Source organism: Hemibagrus wyckioides, linkage group LG08, assembly GCF_019097595.1.
Source record: "Hemibagrus wyckioides isolate EC202008001 linkage group LG08, SWU_Hwy_1.0, whole genome shotgun sequence".
Taxonomy (NCBI): Eukaryota; Metazoa; Chordata; class Actinopteri; order Siluriformes; family Bagridae; genus Hemibagrus; species Hemibagrus wyckioides.
The window spans coordinates 12,016,309-12,031,970 of record NC_080717.1 but is presented as its reverse complement, the minus strand read 5'-3'; the positions used below and the strand labels follow the sequence as shown (position 1 = coordinate 12,031,970).

Below are 15,662 nucleotides of genomic sequence, written 5' to 3'. Positions count from 1 at the left end.
CCTAATTGAAAAGCTGAGTCTTGGGGCCCCTCAGGAATGTGTGCTCAGCCCAATGCTGTTCACTCTGCTGACTCATGACTGTGCAGCAATGCACAGCTCAAACCACATAATCGAATTCACAGATGACACGACCGTGGTGGGTCTCATCAGCAAGAATGATGAGTCATCATGCAGAGAGATGGTGCAACAGCTAACAGCCTTGTGTAGAGCCAACAATCTCTCTGAACATTGATAAAAATAAAGAGATGGTTGTTTAGGAGAGCAATGAGTGGCCATTTTTCTGTACATCAATGGATTGTCTGTGGAGATCATCAAGAGCACCAAATCCTTTGGTGTTCATATGGCAGAGAGCTTCACCTGGTTGCTCAACACCAGCTCCATCAGCAAAAAGGCCCAGCAGTGTCTCTATTTCCTACGAAGGCTGAGGAAAGCCCATCACCCCCCCATCCTGACCATGTTTTACAGAGGACAGCTGAAGATCATTGGAGTATCTCTTCCCACTATCACATTTACACCACATGCTGCATCCGCAAAGCCAACAGCATTGTGGGTGACCCCACACACCCATCACACACATCTGCACCCTTCTGCCACCTAGAAAGAGGTACTGAAGCATTTGGGACCTCACAACAAGACTGTGTTTCTTCCCTCAAGCCATCAGGCTCCTCAACACCCAGAACTGAACTGTACTGAACTCACACACACACACACACCTGAACTCACACACTTACTTACTCACTCAACTTTGTGAACTAATCTGTTCCAAAATCAAGACTCAATAAATACATGTCTATAACTCCACCCATAACATAATTGTTTACATGCTGTTTTTGCACATTTATTCAATTGCCGTTCTTGCTGTTTTGCACGAATTTCACATGGCCACCATCTGCTGCTATACAGAAGTGTATATGTTTACAAGAACCCTCTTGTTTATAGTTCTCCTATTTTGCACATTGCACTGCTTATATTGTATATATACTGGTCAGTGCTATTCTGCCTTTATTGTGTGTTATCTGTCCTGTACTGTTTTGTTTTGTATTGTCTGTTTGTGATGTCTTCTGTCTTGAACCCTAGGTTGCACACATTGCACTTTATTCAGCTAGGCCAACTTACTTTCTGTCCTTAGTTCTGTGTTGTTTTGTAGCTATATGTTGTTATTTTGTTTTATGTAGCACCATTGTACTGGATGAACATTGTCTTATTTCACTGTGTACTGTGTCATCTATATATGGTTGAAATAAAAATAAATGCTTTTTGACTTGACTTGACTTGACTTGACTTGACTTCAGGGTCATAAGGATTATGCATTACAAGCTTCATACCCTTCATATGTGGACAGACCCCAGTATCTCTAATGGTCACAAGACTCTTTCGACAGACATCCTGCTCTCGTGTTGGGAAGCAGTCCTAGATGGCTGCCCTGTCCATGACATTTGGTAAGGCTTCTATCTCCCATAGAAGTACTATGAGAGGTGCACAGATTTCCTGAAGATGGGGGCTGTGTTTCTAGTGCTGAAACACTTCCTCCCAAAACTCAGGGGCTACCTTTGGTGGTCCCCTTCTTCAATCATTAGGGCAGTCTGTGTTTGTCCCCTCTGTTCATGTTGGTGCACCAGATCTGGCCCTAGGTAGAGACCAGAGAGTAATTTACACTCCAAAGCACATGATCAGGAAGCAGCCTTCCTGCTAAGGTGGGGCTGAGGCCTGGGAATGTCATCTCCACCCGTAGGTGGTGAAATGCATATGGCAATTTTCAGCCAGGTGTAAGTGGCTTTGTTTGCCTCTGAGGTGTAGACCGACTGTTCCCTGTAGCTTTCTTTTTTCACCATGCCATGGTGCAAATGTAGTCGAGGCTCCATCTGTATGCTTTCACCAATAGCTCTGCTCACAGGGGACCTAGCCAGGGAATACCATGACCGAGTCTGCCTGTTATTGGTGGCTCCTCACTGGCCCACCTAAATCTGGTTTGTGGACCTAATTTCCTTTCTGGATACTCCCCCTTGGGAGATTCCCATCAGGAGGAACCACCTCTCTAGGGCAAAAACCCGAGAACTTTCTGCAAGCCTTCTGCCCTCTGCCCCTCATGTCAGCAGAGAAGGAGAGACTGCACCTGCTGGGCCTAGTTTGGGTTCTTAGCAATTATGCCTATTGTTCGAGTGTGTGGTATAATTCCTCTGCCTTTTCATCTGCTTTGGTGGCCACAACAATAGCAATCCAGTCTCCAACCAGCGCCTTGTGCCTGGTTCTCCTAGGCCTATGAGGCGCACTGTGTGGCTTCACCTCTAGGGATTATAGCTCACTCCACTAGATGTATCGCCTGTCTCAGCCATGATGCAGCATTGAGTTTCCTTGAAAAGGAACTACACCAGGTTATGTTTGCATGATTTTACACAGGTAACACTGACATTCAGGAGGAGATTGTTGTCCTGGCACCATGTGTCCAGGTTTTCAATCTCCTCTAGGTAGGCCGTCTAAATGCTGAACTATAGTCAAAAGCATTTTAACATAATTCCCCTTTCTGCTGTCCAGGTGGCTCAGGGCTGGGTGATGGAGGTGTGCGATGGCGCCCTCAGTAGATCGGTTAGGCCAGTACGCGAATGGTAGTGGGTTCAGGGTGTCAGGTAGGGAAGAAGTGATGAACTCTCTGATTAGACTTTTGAAGCACTTCTTCACTACTAAGGTCAGGGCTACTGGGCGGTAGTCGTTGAGGCAGGTGGGTTGGGGTTTCTTGGGGATATGAACAATGGTGGACTTTTTGAAGCATGTTGGGATTATAGACTGTTCCAGGGAGAGGTTGAATACTTCAATGAACATAGGTGCAAGCTGGTCGGCACAGGCCTTCAGGACCCGACGCATGATGCCATTTGGTCCTGCTGCCTTCCTGGTGTTCACTCTCGTGAATGCCTTTCTCACATTGTTTCTAATGCTGTTAGCACTATGAGCTGCAGCCTTGAAGCAAGCGTAAAAGGTGTTTAGCTCATCTGCCAGAGAAGCATCTGCATTCACCATTTTGGAAGATAGTGTTCTGTAGTCCGTTATTGTTTTTAGTCCCTGCCACAGACTTCTAGAGCCACTAGTGACTCAGTTCCTTTCCATAGTGCCACTTTGCCTCCTTCACTACAGCACGCTGTAGAATGCAGATTTATACTTGTCCATGTTTCCACTGGCGAGCCCCATGTTGTATGTGGCAGAGGATCCCAAGGCATCACGGACAGATTTATCCACCCATGGTTTCTGATTGGGAAACGTTCTGATGATAGTTTTGTGAACTGTGTCATCTACTGGTTTCCTGTTAAATGCCACAACCACTTCTGTAAACATGTTTGACGTCATCAGAGCTGCACCTAAACATGTCCCAGTCTGCGTCATCCAAAGCATCTTGTAAAGCGGCCACTGATTGGTCTGTACAGCATGTGACCTCCTGCTGAACCGGGTCTTCCTGCTTTAGCCTTTGTTTATATTTAGGCATGAGGAAGATGGCAGCGTGGTCCGATTTCCGATTTGGACGTGACTGTGACATAGCTGTCTTTGAACTGTGTTTAGCAGTGATCCAGTGTTCTTCCAACCCTGGTGGGGCAGGTGATGTGTTGATGAAGTTTGGCACTGTGCGTTTGAAGTTAGCACTGTTAAAGTCCCCTGCCACAATAAACGCAGCATCACTGTGTTGTGTCTGGTGAAGAGTGAGAGCCCATCTTCTCACGACCTCACCACGCAATCTTGAATAATTATTTTATTAAAAAATAATACTTTCCACAACTATATATAGTCACATGGGATTGTGTAATCAGGAGCTTTTGAGCAACTTATAAATATGAGCAACAGTGCAATTTTTTTGTTCATTATAGATTTAACAAATTCCTTCTTGCCAAAAAGAACATCAAAATTCAATGATGGAGACCTGAGTGCAAGACCGACCTCAGCAACAGTTCAAAGCCACTGTCATAGTTGCCAAGAGTTTCAATCTACAACAGTCCTATATATCTCCAGGTAGTCAGCACCAGTCAGCTCTTCCAGGTGATGTGTAGCACATCAGGGTGAATCAAGCAGGTCCAGGGAGAAGAAGCCATAAGGATCACTGGGAGCATAAGAGTAGAATGTGTAGCTGGACAAAGACAGACATACATACAGACAGACAGACAGACAAACAGACAGAGACAAAATATTAGGTATTCTTGTAATCATGTAATGGTTAAGGACATAATTCATTGTGTGCATAGTGCAAAAAGGGACTCCAGGAAGACTACCTATAGCAGTATAACTGAATAAACTGAAAAGGTGAGACAGACATGAGGGCTTCCTAGAATATAAAGCAGCCAGCCACCCTGCTGTCAACAAACCTAAGTGAACATGTTAGAGAACATCCAAACATTCAAGTTCACCAAAACATTCTATGCTCATGAGGATCTGATCCTTCACCTAAGAAAACCAATTCATAAAAGGCTTGACTAAACAAATGTGTTTTCCTGGACTTAAACACTGAGACTGTGTCTGAATCCATACTTAGAAAGCTGTTTCATAACTGCGAGGCTTCTAACCTTCTGCCGTCTGACATAGCCTTTACTACATAAGGTACCGAGCAAATGGTCTACACCTTTTTGATCATGCAGCAGGCATGGCAGTTACCAACAACAACAAAAAACTACTGTGGTGCAAGACCATTCAGTGCTTTATAGGTCAGTAGTTGTATTTTCTAATCAATGCAAAATTTGACACAGAGCCCATACAGTGTGACCTTAGTTATGATATGCTCTTAGTTAGCTGCTACATTCTGGACTAACTGCTTAGACTTGCTTATTCATCTACTGGAACTTCTAGACAGTAAGACATTACAATAATCCAACCTACCATCATGTGGTTTAAATGAAAGACTGGAGTAAATAATCACAACAAAATCTTTTACTGGTGCACATGAAACAGAAAGGCCATCCAGAGTTACTCTGTAATAAGAAAGCCTATTTCTGGCTTCATGTGGTCTGAGTTCAAGCACTTCTTAAAGATTTGCACTTTACACCAATGATCATACCATACACTTTACACTTTACACATACACTTTACACCAAAGGTGTATACTTGCTTATAGACATCTACATATATATTTATATATTTATCTTACATATGCACACTGTACATACTGTATTCTTTTGCGACACCATTTCAAAGTTAACCATTGTACTGTATTATATTATTGTATTATATTTTAGTTTTTTTATATTTAGTTTTTATAAAGCAGTTTTATATTTGTATATATATATATATATATATATATGCATATATTTGCATATATGTTTATATGTGTATATAAAATATTATAAAATAATGTATAACATAACATATTATATATGTTTGCATATGATATAGAGTGTCTTTCTCTCTCTCTCTCTCTCTCTCTCTCTCTCTCTCTCTCTCTCTCTCTCTATATATATATATATATATATATATATGTTCAAGCAAAGAGACACAACCCTGATCAGAGGCCAGTAGTAGCTCATTTACCACTTTAACCAGTGTCTGACTGATTCATTTTATGAACTTTAATTCTTTGTAGGTATGAGCATAATTGCTGTGCTACAACCTACTCTAGAATATTGGAAATAAAGGAGAGGTTTGATATTGGCCTGTAGTTGACAGTGGTCAAAGCCACTATATATTAAAATATATCAGATATATTTTAATATATCAGCTTCATAATTATCATACCCACTCATTGATCTCTTGTGTCTTGTGAATGGGGAAATTGTCTTCCTGGAAGAGACCACTCCCATCAGGATAGGAAGAATAAAGGTGATCAGCCAGAATAACTTGTTAATGAACAGTGTCCTTTCCCTCTAAGGTTGCTTTAACCACCTATCTGTGTAATCCTAATGTTTACTGCAAACTATATTACTATTAAATTACATTATTACATTGTTTTTAGGGGGGTTTTTTTTGTGTGTGTGTGTGTGTGTGATATGATGTGTCAGACTCCTGATAGCTAAATAGAAGCCTATGTTGTAGATAAATTGAAAAATTTCTTCCAGTCAACACCAACATACTCATGAGATTTTATAATATAATTAGATTGCATTGGATTGAATTGAAGTTCAATTGAGAAAAAGACGAAAAATTAGATCAATGTACAAATTGCATACAAGTTATTTTTACTGTCACCAGTGTTACTGTAGCAGTGTATTCTGGCATACATAGAATCATTTTATTTTTTTTCTTTCTTCAGTGACTATCGTTATGTGGCTGCAGCATTAGCCGTCATGAGGAACGTGACCCAGCAGATCAATGAGCGCAAGAGGAGACTGGAGAACATTGACAAGATTGCTCAGTGGCAAGCATCCGTTCTAGACTGGGAGGTTAGTTTGAACAGTCAGAATTATTTTGAGTTTCATACATAATACATTATTGACTTTTGTCACTATGGTTGTCATAACACTTTTTTTCTTGATAGGTAACTAAAGTGAATTCAGATTCAATAAATGTAGATGTACATATGACACAATTTTTTTCATTGTATATTTCTGTTTTACTTGGCTTTAAACTGAAACAGCAAGGGAATGTGACACAACTGGGTAAACTAGAGCATATATTTGTTAACACAAAAAACTTGGATAGCAGAATCAAAACATCAGTAATAATAGGTTTAAATCATCATCATCAAAAGACAGGCTAGGCATTCTATTGTTTTTCTATCTCATTCCATCCTGCTAAATTATCAATAAAAAACTAGACAAAAATGCCAATACCATGATAATTATTGGGAGTTTGCGTAGACTTTCACCCATTGTTACAATACACAAAGACACAAATACAAGACAGACCAGGCAGACAACAGAGTTAGAGGAGCTTGGGCAACAAGAACAGCAGGAGAACAGAAAGTTTTATGATTAATGTGCGCATGACCTCCCGGCAGAGCAGAGAACTAACCAGAACCTCCCAGGAGACCAGGGAACAAGCAAAACCTCCTGGAGGACCAAAGAATGAACAAACCCACCCAGCAGACCAGGGAATAAACGGAAAACCGAGGAACAACTATCAACTCCTTTATTCATGTGCCGTTAATTCTTAAACAGAATAACCTGAACAGAATAACCACATGGAGGCAGATACAAAGACCTGCTGTTAGAATTTTTTAGTTCACTCTGAAAAGAAGCCTGAGTCACTCTAATGCCACTGCCAAAGAACCACACAGAAGAAAGGTGTAATATTCAGTGTTATGTAAAAGACATCAGCAGAAACAGACGGTGGTGGTTGGACCTTGCCACTACCTCAGCTGTACAGACCACATCTCTGTTATGCTAAGCCCAGCATATATACTGTACCACTTCTGATATGTGTGAGACTGTTTATGAAACAGGTCTGAGGGAGACAACCTGGTGAGCAAGCCATCTCAGCACTTCAGGAGCACACAGACTGGAATATGTTTACAGAGGCTGCTACATACCACAACACCACAGATTTGGCACAATACACAGCCAGCATCAGTGACTGACTACATCAGCAACTGTGCAGATGTGTTTCCTTCCAGACCATCACCACACATGCAAACCAAAACAATAGATAACTGCAAAAGCGTGCTTGCTGCCGAAAACCCTATGAACTACCTTCAAGTCAGATGAAAAGACAGCCCTCTGTACAGTAAGGATGTTACTTTGAGATGTACCACCTACCTAAGCAGACCATGTACACCCTTTTATGAAAACTATATTCCCTGATGGCTGTGGCCTCTTTATAATGCGTCATGCCATTGTGGTGGCAAGTCTGCACTCTGACTTGAAATAATTAACAAACTACATACGGACACAATGGTGCAAGTTAAAGCAAAGAGATAAGAAAGGCTGCGGCAAAAGGCATCTCAAACACAGTGCAATAAAATTACACAGCGGAGAGGCAAAGCCCTCTTTCACGGGTCCCCCTTATATAGAACTTTTAGGTGCATCCTAAACCAAATGTATACGTGACCATCAGCACGAAACTCTTGTAGAATGGTACATCTTACTTCCATAAAAGGAACTAAAGCATATAGAAAGACAAGATATACGATGTTCTTGCATTCCACTAGTAGAGTCGCTCTTGGTACTGACAGCCACCTGGTTAACATCTTCCTTTCCACACACACACCAAATTTCCTAAAGGGTTAGCTGTTCATCCATGTTACTTGTTAAAATTTCCACTACACCACAAAGCAAAAATGGTTCAGGAATGGTTTGATGAGCACTTGGAGGACTTAAAGGATCTGCTGCTAACATCTCGGTGACAGATTACACAGCACACCTTCAGGGATCTAGTGAAGTCCCTGCCTTGACGGGTCAGGGCTGTTTTGGCAGCAAAAGGGGGACCAACACAATATTAGGCACAATATTAGGTAATGTTATGCCTGATCAGTGTATAAATTCAGCCAGTTACATTAATGTCATAACTAACAACTCCTCTAGCTTTGGACTGGAATAGTTGGGATAGTTGGGCCAACCACAAGGAAGCCAAGCTTGTTGAGAATCACAGAGATGTGACTTCCCTAAGAAACTCATAACATGACTGGATTACACAGAACCATTGCCAAAACTAAACTCTAACAAACAAGACTAAACAACTGCCCTTTAGAAACTGAAAGCACAAACACAAAGGTGCAGTATTATCAAGCAATGTGTAAGTAAAGATAAAGATAAACATAAAGATAAAGAGCCTTTATTGTCATTGTAGTGACACAGCAAAATTTGGTTGGTAGCTTTCAGAGACCAGCAGCAAAAGGGAGTATACATTTACATTACAACAATATAAAAATATAAAATAAAAAATATAAAAATATTATAAAAAATATACAATATAAGAATAAGAATATACAGAGAAGTACAGAAGATGAATAAATACAGAGTGGATGAATGAATGAATCAGTAAATAAATACAGTGGGACATGAATACTAGTGCAAAAACACTTATAGTGCAAACAGGTATTAATCAGACTGGGGAAGTATTGCACAAATTATAACAGCAGTACAGTTCAGGTTGTAAAGTGTTTAATGTGTGTGTGTGTGTGTGTTGGGGGTGTGTGTGTTGACTATCCGAGCCAGGTCTCTCCAGTGCAGCTGGTGTACCACACTGTGATGCAGTGGCACAGAATGCTCTCTATTATACGCCTGTAGAAATTTACTAGGAGCTGAGAAGGTACTTTGGTTTTCCTTAGGAAGAAGAGCCTTTGTTGAGCTTTCTTCACTAAGTAAGTGGTGTTAATGGTCCACATTAAGTCCTTTGTTATGTGCAGACCCAGGAATTTGATGTTGTTAACCCTTTCAACCTCTGCACTGTTTATATTGAGAAGTGGAGGTGTCATTTTCTGGGTTCTCCTGTAGTCCACAACGATCTCCTTTGTTTTCATGGTATTCAGAACCAGGTGAACCTCCTCTCTGTAGTATGTCTCGTCATTTCCTGATATCAGTCCCACTATTGTGGTGTCATCAGCAAACTTATCTATGGTGTTGGAGGAGTGGATGGGTTTACAGTCATGTGTTAATAAAGTGAAAAGGGCTCCTGTGTTCAAGGGGGAGAATGTCAGATGTTTTGAGCCATGGGCTCATCATAAGTGTGTTATGTGGCAGAGAAACTCCTTTTGAAAATCTGTCTTCCATTCGGGAAGGCATGTTTTTTTTGTTTGTATGAAAGGACATTGTAATTTCAGTGGCCGATTGGCCCCTCTGTTAGCTAGAGCTCATAACAGCTTATTATAATCTATATAGAACATCAAATGCATTTGTAAAAAACCATAATAAATCATTATGACCAGAATTTCAAATCAAATCAAATTCAAATTTTATTAGTCACATACATAATCGTACACAGTATGATATGCAGTGAAATGCTTACACGACTGTTTTGACCCTTGAAAAAGGAAAAGGAATAAGGACAGAACAAAAGACAAGGATAAAATATAAAAATACGACACAAAAAATAAGAATACGAATTATACTAAAAACACGAAATATAAAATATAAAAACAAGACGTTCACAGTAAGTAAAAAATAAAATAGAATAAAAATATAATAAATATAAATAAAGTCTGTCTATCTATCTATAAGCACTGCATCCCACCTTTGAATTACAATCTGACCCTGTGCCAAGCAAACTTGTCTGATCTTTTTGGAAACTAACAAACCTGATTAAATATTAATAGATGGCAAATTTATGTTTAAGGAATAAACTTGGCTTTCAAACAATTGAACACAATAGCCATCTATTAATATTTAATCAGGTTTGTTAGTTTCCAAAAACGATCAGACAAGTTTGCTTGGCACAGGGTCAGATTGTAGTTCAAAGGGATGCAGTGCTGATAGATAGATAGATAGATAGATAGATAGATAGATAGATAGATAGATAGATAGATAGATAGATAGATAGATAGATAGATAGATAGATAGATAGATAGATAGATAGATAGATAGATAGATCCTAAATTTGAAACATTCTGGCAAGCTTCTGGCAATAAACTGCACTGCATTACTGTAGTAATACTGGTAAGATGTTTGTGTTTATGTGCTGTATTTTGTGTAAAATAAGATTGTGTGTTTTTGTTATGATTTGCATGTCAAAATTATCTATATATGAAAAGAGCTTGATAATGAGGTTGATCCTCTGTGCAGGGTAATGACATTTTGGACAGAAGCTCTGAGCTGATATACACAGGTGAGCTGTCTTGGATCTACCAACCTTATGGGAGGAGTCAACATCGAGTCTTCTTCCTTTTTGACCACCAGCTAGTGTTGTGTAAAAAGGTAGATGATTTTTCTATTTATTATTTAAGTAAAAATGGTGTAAAATGTATTTTTATGTAATGTATTTATATTTTGTTTAAATGTAAACCCAGGATATGCACTAGCTCTCAAATGCTTAGTCACACTAGACTGAATACACACATACCAGCCACTTTAATAGGAATACCACACACATTGAACATTCATGATTCAAAGAACTTTATTAATCACTGTGGGAAATTGCTTTGCCATGTTACAGTTGCTCTAATAAAAATGGAAGAGAGAAAGAAAGAAATATTCTGGGTAGGATCTTGCTTTGCTCTCAAAAAAAATTCTCAAATTCTCATGGCATTGCAGAAAGTTTTTGAAAGATTCTTTTGAGATTAATATTAAGGTCTCAATTAATATGCATCACATACAGTAATTGCTCAGATTTTTCAGCTGCATAGTCATGGCACTGTGTATGTCATCTAGCAAATCAAGCAAAAGAAATTCAAACTCAAACAAATTCAACTCATTCATTTCATAATGACAAAGCATGGATAACATTGAAAACCCTGTAATCGACTTCCTAAAATCTAGTTAATTATCATTTACATGGGCACAGAATTCCTCTCTCTGAATCATCATGAAACATTCTTTCTGAATAATTTGCATTTCAGCCTCATTATGGTTCATCTCCATGTGCAGTGGAGTAAATCTGATCGTAAAGACCAGTATTATGTAACCATAATTCTGTGTTTAACTTGCTTAATGGCCTCCTTCAAAATAAGTTTTAATTAGATAAGTTTTACATATATAGAAATTGATCTTTGGATGGAAATATGGTATATCAGTTCTACATTTTTAATTATAAGGGCTTTAATCATGAGGTAATCTAGAGGATTATTTTTTATGTGCTAATTTATTATGTGCTAATAATAGCAATTTATGAGGATCAAAGTTCACTATAGTATGTTGCATGTACTTGTATGTGTGTTTTAGGAGGTCACACATGGCACAATACAAAACCACATTATAACACATTATAAATTAGATTTCTTGAAATTGTATATTAATATTCTGTTTAAACATAAATGCAAATGACCCAAATTAATTTTGTATTTGGGATCTTTATGCAGAGGAAGGTGTTCAGGCCCAGTAGGCCCAACTTCTCAATCAGGTGCTCAGAAATTATTGTATTGAATGCTTAACTGAAGACTACGAACAGCATTCATACTCATTAGTCCTTATTGTCCAGGTGTGTAAGGGCCAGATGGAGGGTTGTGGTGATGGCATTGTACGTGGGGCGGTTAGGATGATAGGCAAACTGCAAGGGGTCCAGCGAGGGTGGGAGCTGGGTCTTTATGTGCCTCATGATGAACCTCTTGAAGCATTTCATCACGATGGGTGTGAGTACAACAGGATGATAGTCAGTGAGGCAAGAAACCGTTGACCTCCTTCTCATGGGGACAATGGTCGCTGTCTTGAGGCGTGTAGGAACAACGGCTTTGCTCAGGTAAATGTTGAAGGTGTCAGTGAAAACATCTGTGAGCTGTTCTGCACAATCCCTGAGCACTCTGCCAGGAATGTTGTCTGGTACAGCAGACTTCCATGGGTTAATTCTGCATAGAGTTCTCTTAAAATCAGCTGTGGATAGACATTAGCAGGAGTGTTTCTAGGATTTGAAAACATCAGGGTCTGAGCCTGAAATATCAGGGGCTAATTAGGGAGAGGGGCTAAGCAAGAATAACATGTTTTGTAAGGGCATTTTTATGTAATATTGTTTAATAATGAACACGAATTTACACAAATTGTATGCAACTTTAGAAAATTTTCTTTTTCCTGACTCCTCCCATCATTTCAGAGTCTTGCTACTAAAAAGGTTCATTAAATTCATTACAATTTTCTCTCTCACACAGCTTGTGTGGAGCAGTGCCATGTAGATGTTTTATTATTATTATTATTATTATTATTTTACAATAAGCTATATTATACTTGCACCTCTTATTTCATTCCTCATTTATGCTGCCACTACTATACAGTTTTATTCTATTACAGTGTTTATTTTTCTTACAGCCTCTCTTCTCTTCTCTTCTCTTCTCTTCTCTTCTCTTCTCTTCTCTTCTCTTCTCTTCTCTTCTCTCATTCTCTCATCTGTCTTGCTGCTTGTATCTTGTCTACTTCATGCTCTTGGTGACTTTTCGATCCTGTTTCTTTGAGGGTAGAATTATCAGAGAGTATCTTTGAGACTTGACTTGAGCAAAACAGTCAATTACCATGCTAGTATTTATAGTGCTTAGAATTCCTTCAACTGACAGAACAGCAAAATGATTAAGTCTGTTCTGACCCATTGTTCGCCTAAACCAGACCTGGGCATTTTACTGCCCACGGGCCACATCCGGCCCACTACCCTTGACCAGCCTGGTATATATGTATAAGTATATATTGCATATATTATATATATTCCGGCCCTCTAAAACCATTCCAATTTCTCATGTGGCCCTTTTGGAAATATAATTGCCCACCCCTGGCCTAAGCCATGTATGTATTTTAACTAAAAAATACTGCATTAGTCATGATGTTCAGACTGTATTTTAGTCACGTGGTGTGAAAGCGGCGCTGCGCAGACCGATAAGTGTATGACATTAAAGTATCGCGAGAGCGGTTCTAGCGCACATTCGAGCGCACACTCTCGCGGTATTGTGGCGTGCGTGCGTGTGTGTGTGTGTGTGTGTGCGCAGACAGAGATGTCAGTCAAAATCACGTACAGTAAACGGCAACAGTGCTCAACTAAAACGATCAACATTTACTTAATTCCTCTACATTCCGGTGGCAAAATTCGGGATAAAACATTTGGGGCTACATTAAAATCATTCGGGACTCGACGCCCCTGGTCGTTAGTAAGAGGGATGGTCTTCCTCGCCGCGACGTTGTTCTGTACCTCAAACCGAGCGTAGAAGTTGTTCAGCGCATCTGGGAGGGAGGCGTCATCACATGTCTTGTTTGTGATCGCCTGTATGCCCTGCCACATGCGTCGGGAGTCTCCGCTGTCCTGAAAGTGGCCGCTTTTTTCTTTGCGTGTGCACGCTTCTCTTTTTTGATGGCTCAGGACAGTTTGCCCCTTTCTGTTTTTAAGGTCGTCTTGTCCCCTGCTCTAAAGGTCGGAGTTTCTAGAATTCAGCAGCACATGCACTTTTTTACATATTGTAATGGCAAAGGATGTAAGATATCCTCTGTTGCAACCAATTAGCTAGAAAGTCAGGAAAAGTTTGGTAGCTAGAGGGCCTGTTAAAAATGAATGAGCTAAGTCTCCTTATCCTGATCCCAAATAAAGACTAAATGAACAGAAACATTGCAATTACAATCAAAATTTTCTGGGCCTCATACATTATATTTAAAATTTTGTTTAAAATATAAATTATGTTTTGATTTTTAAGAGAAACTGCATTGGCATAGCTTTTTGTGACTCATTTCAGTTTCATGTTCTCCTAATGTACAGGATCTCATACGACGTGACATCCTTTACTACAAAGGTCGCATTAACATGGACAGGTATGAAGTGAAAGATGCAATTGATGGATGGGATGATGACTTCAATGTTAGCATCAAGAATGCTTTTAAACTGCACAACAAGGACACAGAGGAAATTCACATCTTCCTCGCCAAAAAAACGGAGGAAAAGATTCGCTGGCTTAGGGCATTTCAGGAAGAGCGGAAAATGGTGCTGGAAGATGAAAAAATAGGTAAATGTTAAAGATGTAACCAGTAACTGGCTTCCATAAAAAGGATTCCCATCTAATGCTTCTGTATTCAGGAAAGCTTTTCAAATGTACATACAGTAAATTATAATAATTATTATAATTTCTATTATAACTTCAAATTTTCAGTACGAAAAAATTATCTTTGCCCTAGGGTTAAGGTCAATATGGTAATATTAATTAACATGCCTATTATGTAAGTGTTAATGTTCTCTTTGAGATTTTAATTAAAGAGGTATAATGTTGTATAATTTTGTATTAATGTCATATTATTTTAGGCTTTAAAATTTCTGAATATCAGAAACATCAAGCTGCAATGACAGTGCGTAAGGTGACCAAACAGAAAGGTGAGGCACCAAAGCGTTACCAGGTGAATTAATTTTTTTTCCCTATTCTTTATTGCATGCTGTCTTTTCATTGTTGTTTTATGTGCTAATCTTCAAAGAAATTAACAACACTGAAAGTTGTTGTAGTTAAAGAATATCCCACCATATCATTGTCAGTGATTTTAATAAATTTAGTTTTCATTTTCATTTTTAACTATAATATTTAAAAATATTCAATTATTTTCAATTCATTAATGAAAATAGATGCTCGCCCTGCTAGTATTATATACATCAATGAAAAGACATGCTAAAATTTATGTCAACTAGGTCTTGATATTAAAAAAAAAAGCTCTTGAATAATGCAATCATCTTGTTGTATTTACACATTGTTTTGAAATCCAATGTACTTCACTGACATACGGTGAAGTATTTTCTTGAATTTGCAGATTCATTTATAGATATCATCTTGAGAAAGAGGGCCATATTATATGGACATGGTATGAAAATGATAAAGGTATATTTATAAGAGTTTTCTGTAGAGTTAACCTTTCTCCAAGATGCCATGGCAACTGCCTTTAAAACAGCTCTTAAATTTAAAGAACAAAATAGGCACCAACACCAAAGCTATTTTTGATGTGGCAAAATAGCAGCAACACAAAAGCTATTATGATGTGTTCATTAATGTATTCTGGGACTTGCATGAAATTTAAGATGGATCCATGGAATTTAAGATGCACAGATAGCTGAATACAAGGTCCTTAACCATCCTAAAACAGAAATTTCAAGATGCCATGGCAACTTCTTAAAAAAGTAGCCACAAATATCAAATGTAGCAATTAGTTCTAGATGCAGTATATGTTAGAATA

At 38.8% G+C, this 15,662-nt stretch overlaps 1 protein-coding gene across 11 annotated transcripts in view; it reads left to right on the top strand.

Annotated features, from left to right (window-relative positions):
- LOC131357531 (spermatogenesis-associated protein 13-like) overlaps positions 1-15,662 on the top strand; it is a 72,730-nt gene that overhangs the window by 53,562 nt on the left and 3,506 nt on the right. For 2 of the 11 annotated variants that reach the window (XM_058396541.1, XM_058396539.1), the window contains 5 exons: positions 6,215-6,344; positions 10,620-10,751; positions 14,212-14,455; positions 14,749-14,840; positions 15,224-15,293. In XM_058396541.1, coding sequence (XP_058252524.1) covers positions 6,215-6,344; positions 10,620-10,751; positions 14,212-14,455; positions 14,749-14,840; positions 15,224-15,293 — 668 coding nt within the window. Of the gene's footprint in view, positions 1-6,214; positions 6,345-10,619; positions 10,752-14,211; positions 14,456-14,748; positions 14,841-15,223; positions 15,311-15,662 lie in introns of all 11 variants that reach the window. The other 9 variants (XM_058396542.1, XM_058396544.1, XR_009205284.1 and 6 more) reach the window with 8 other exon arrangements.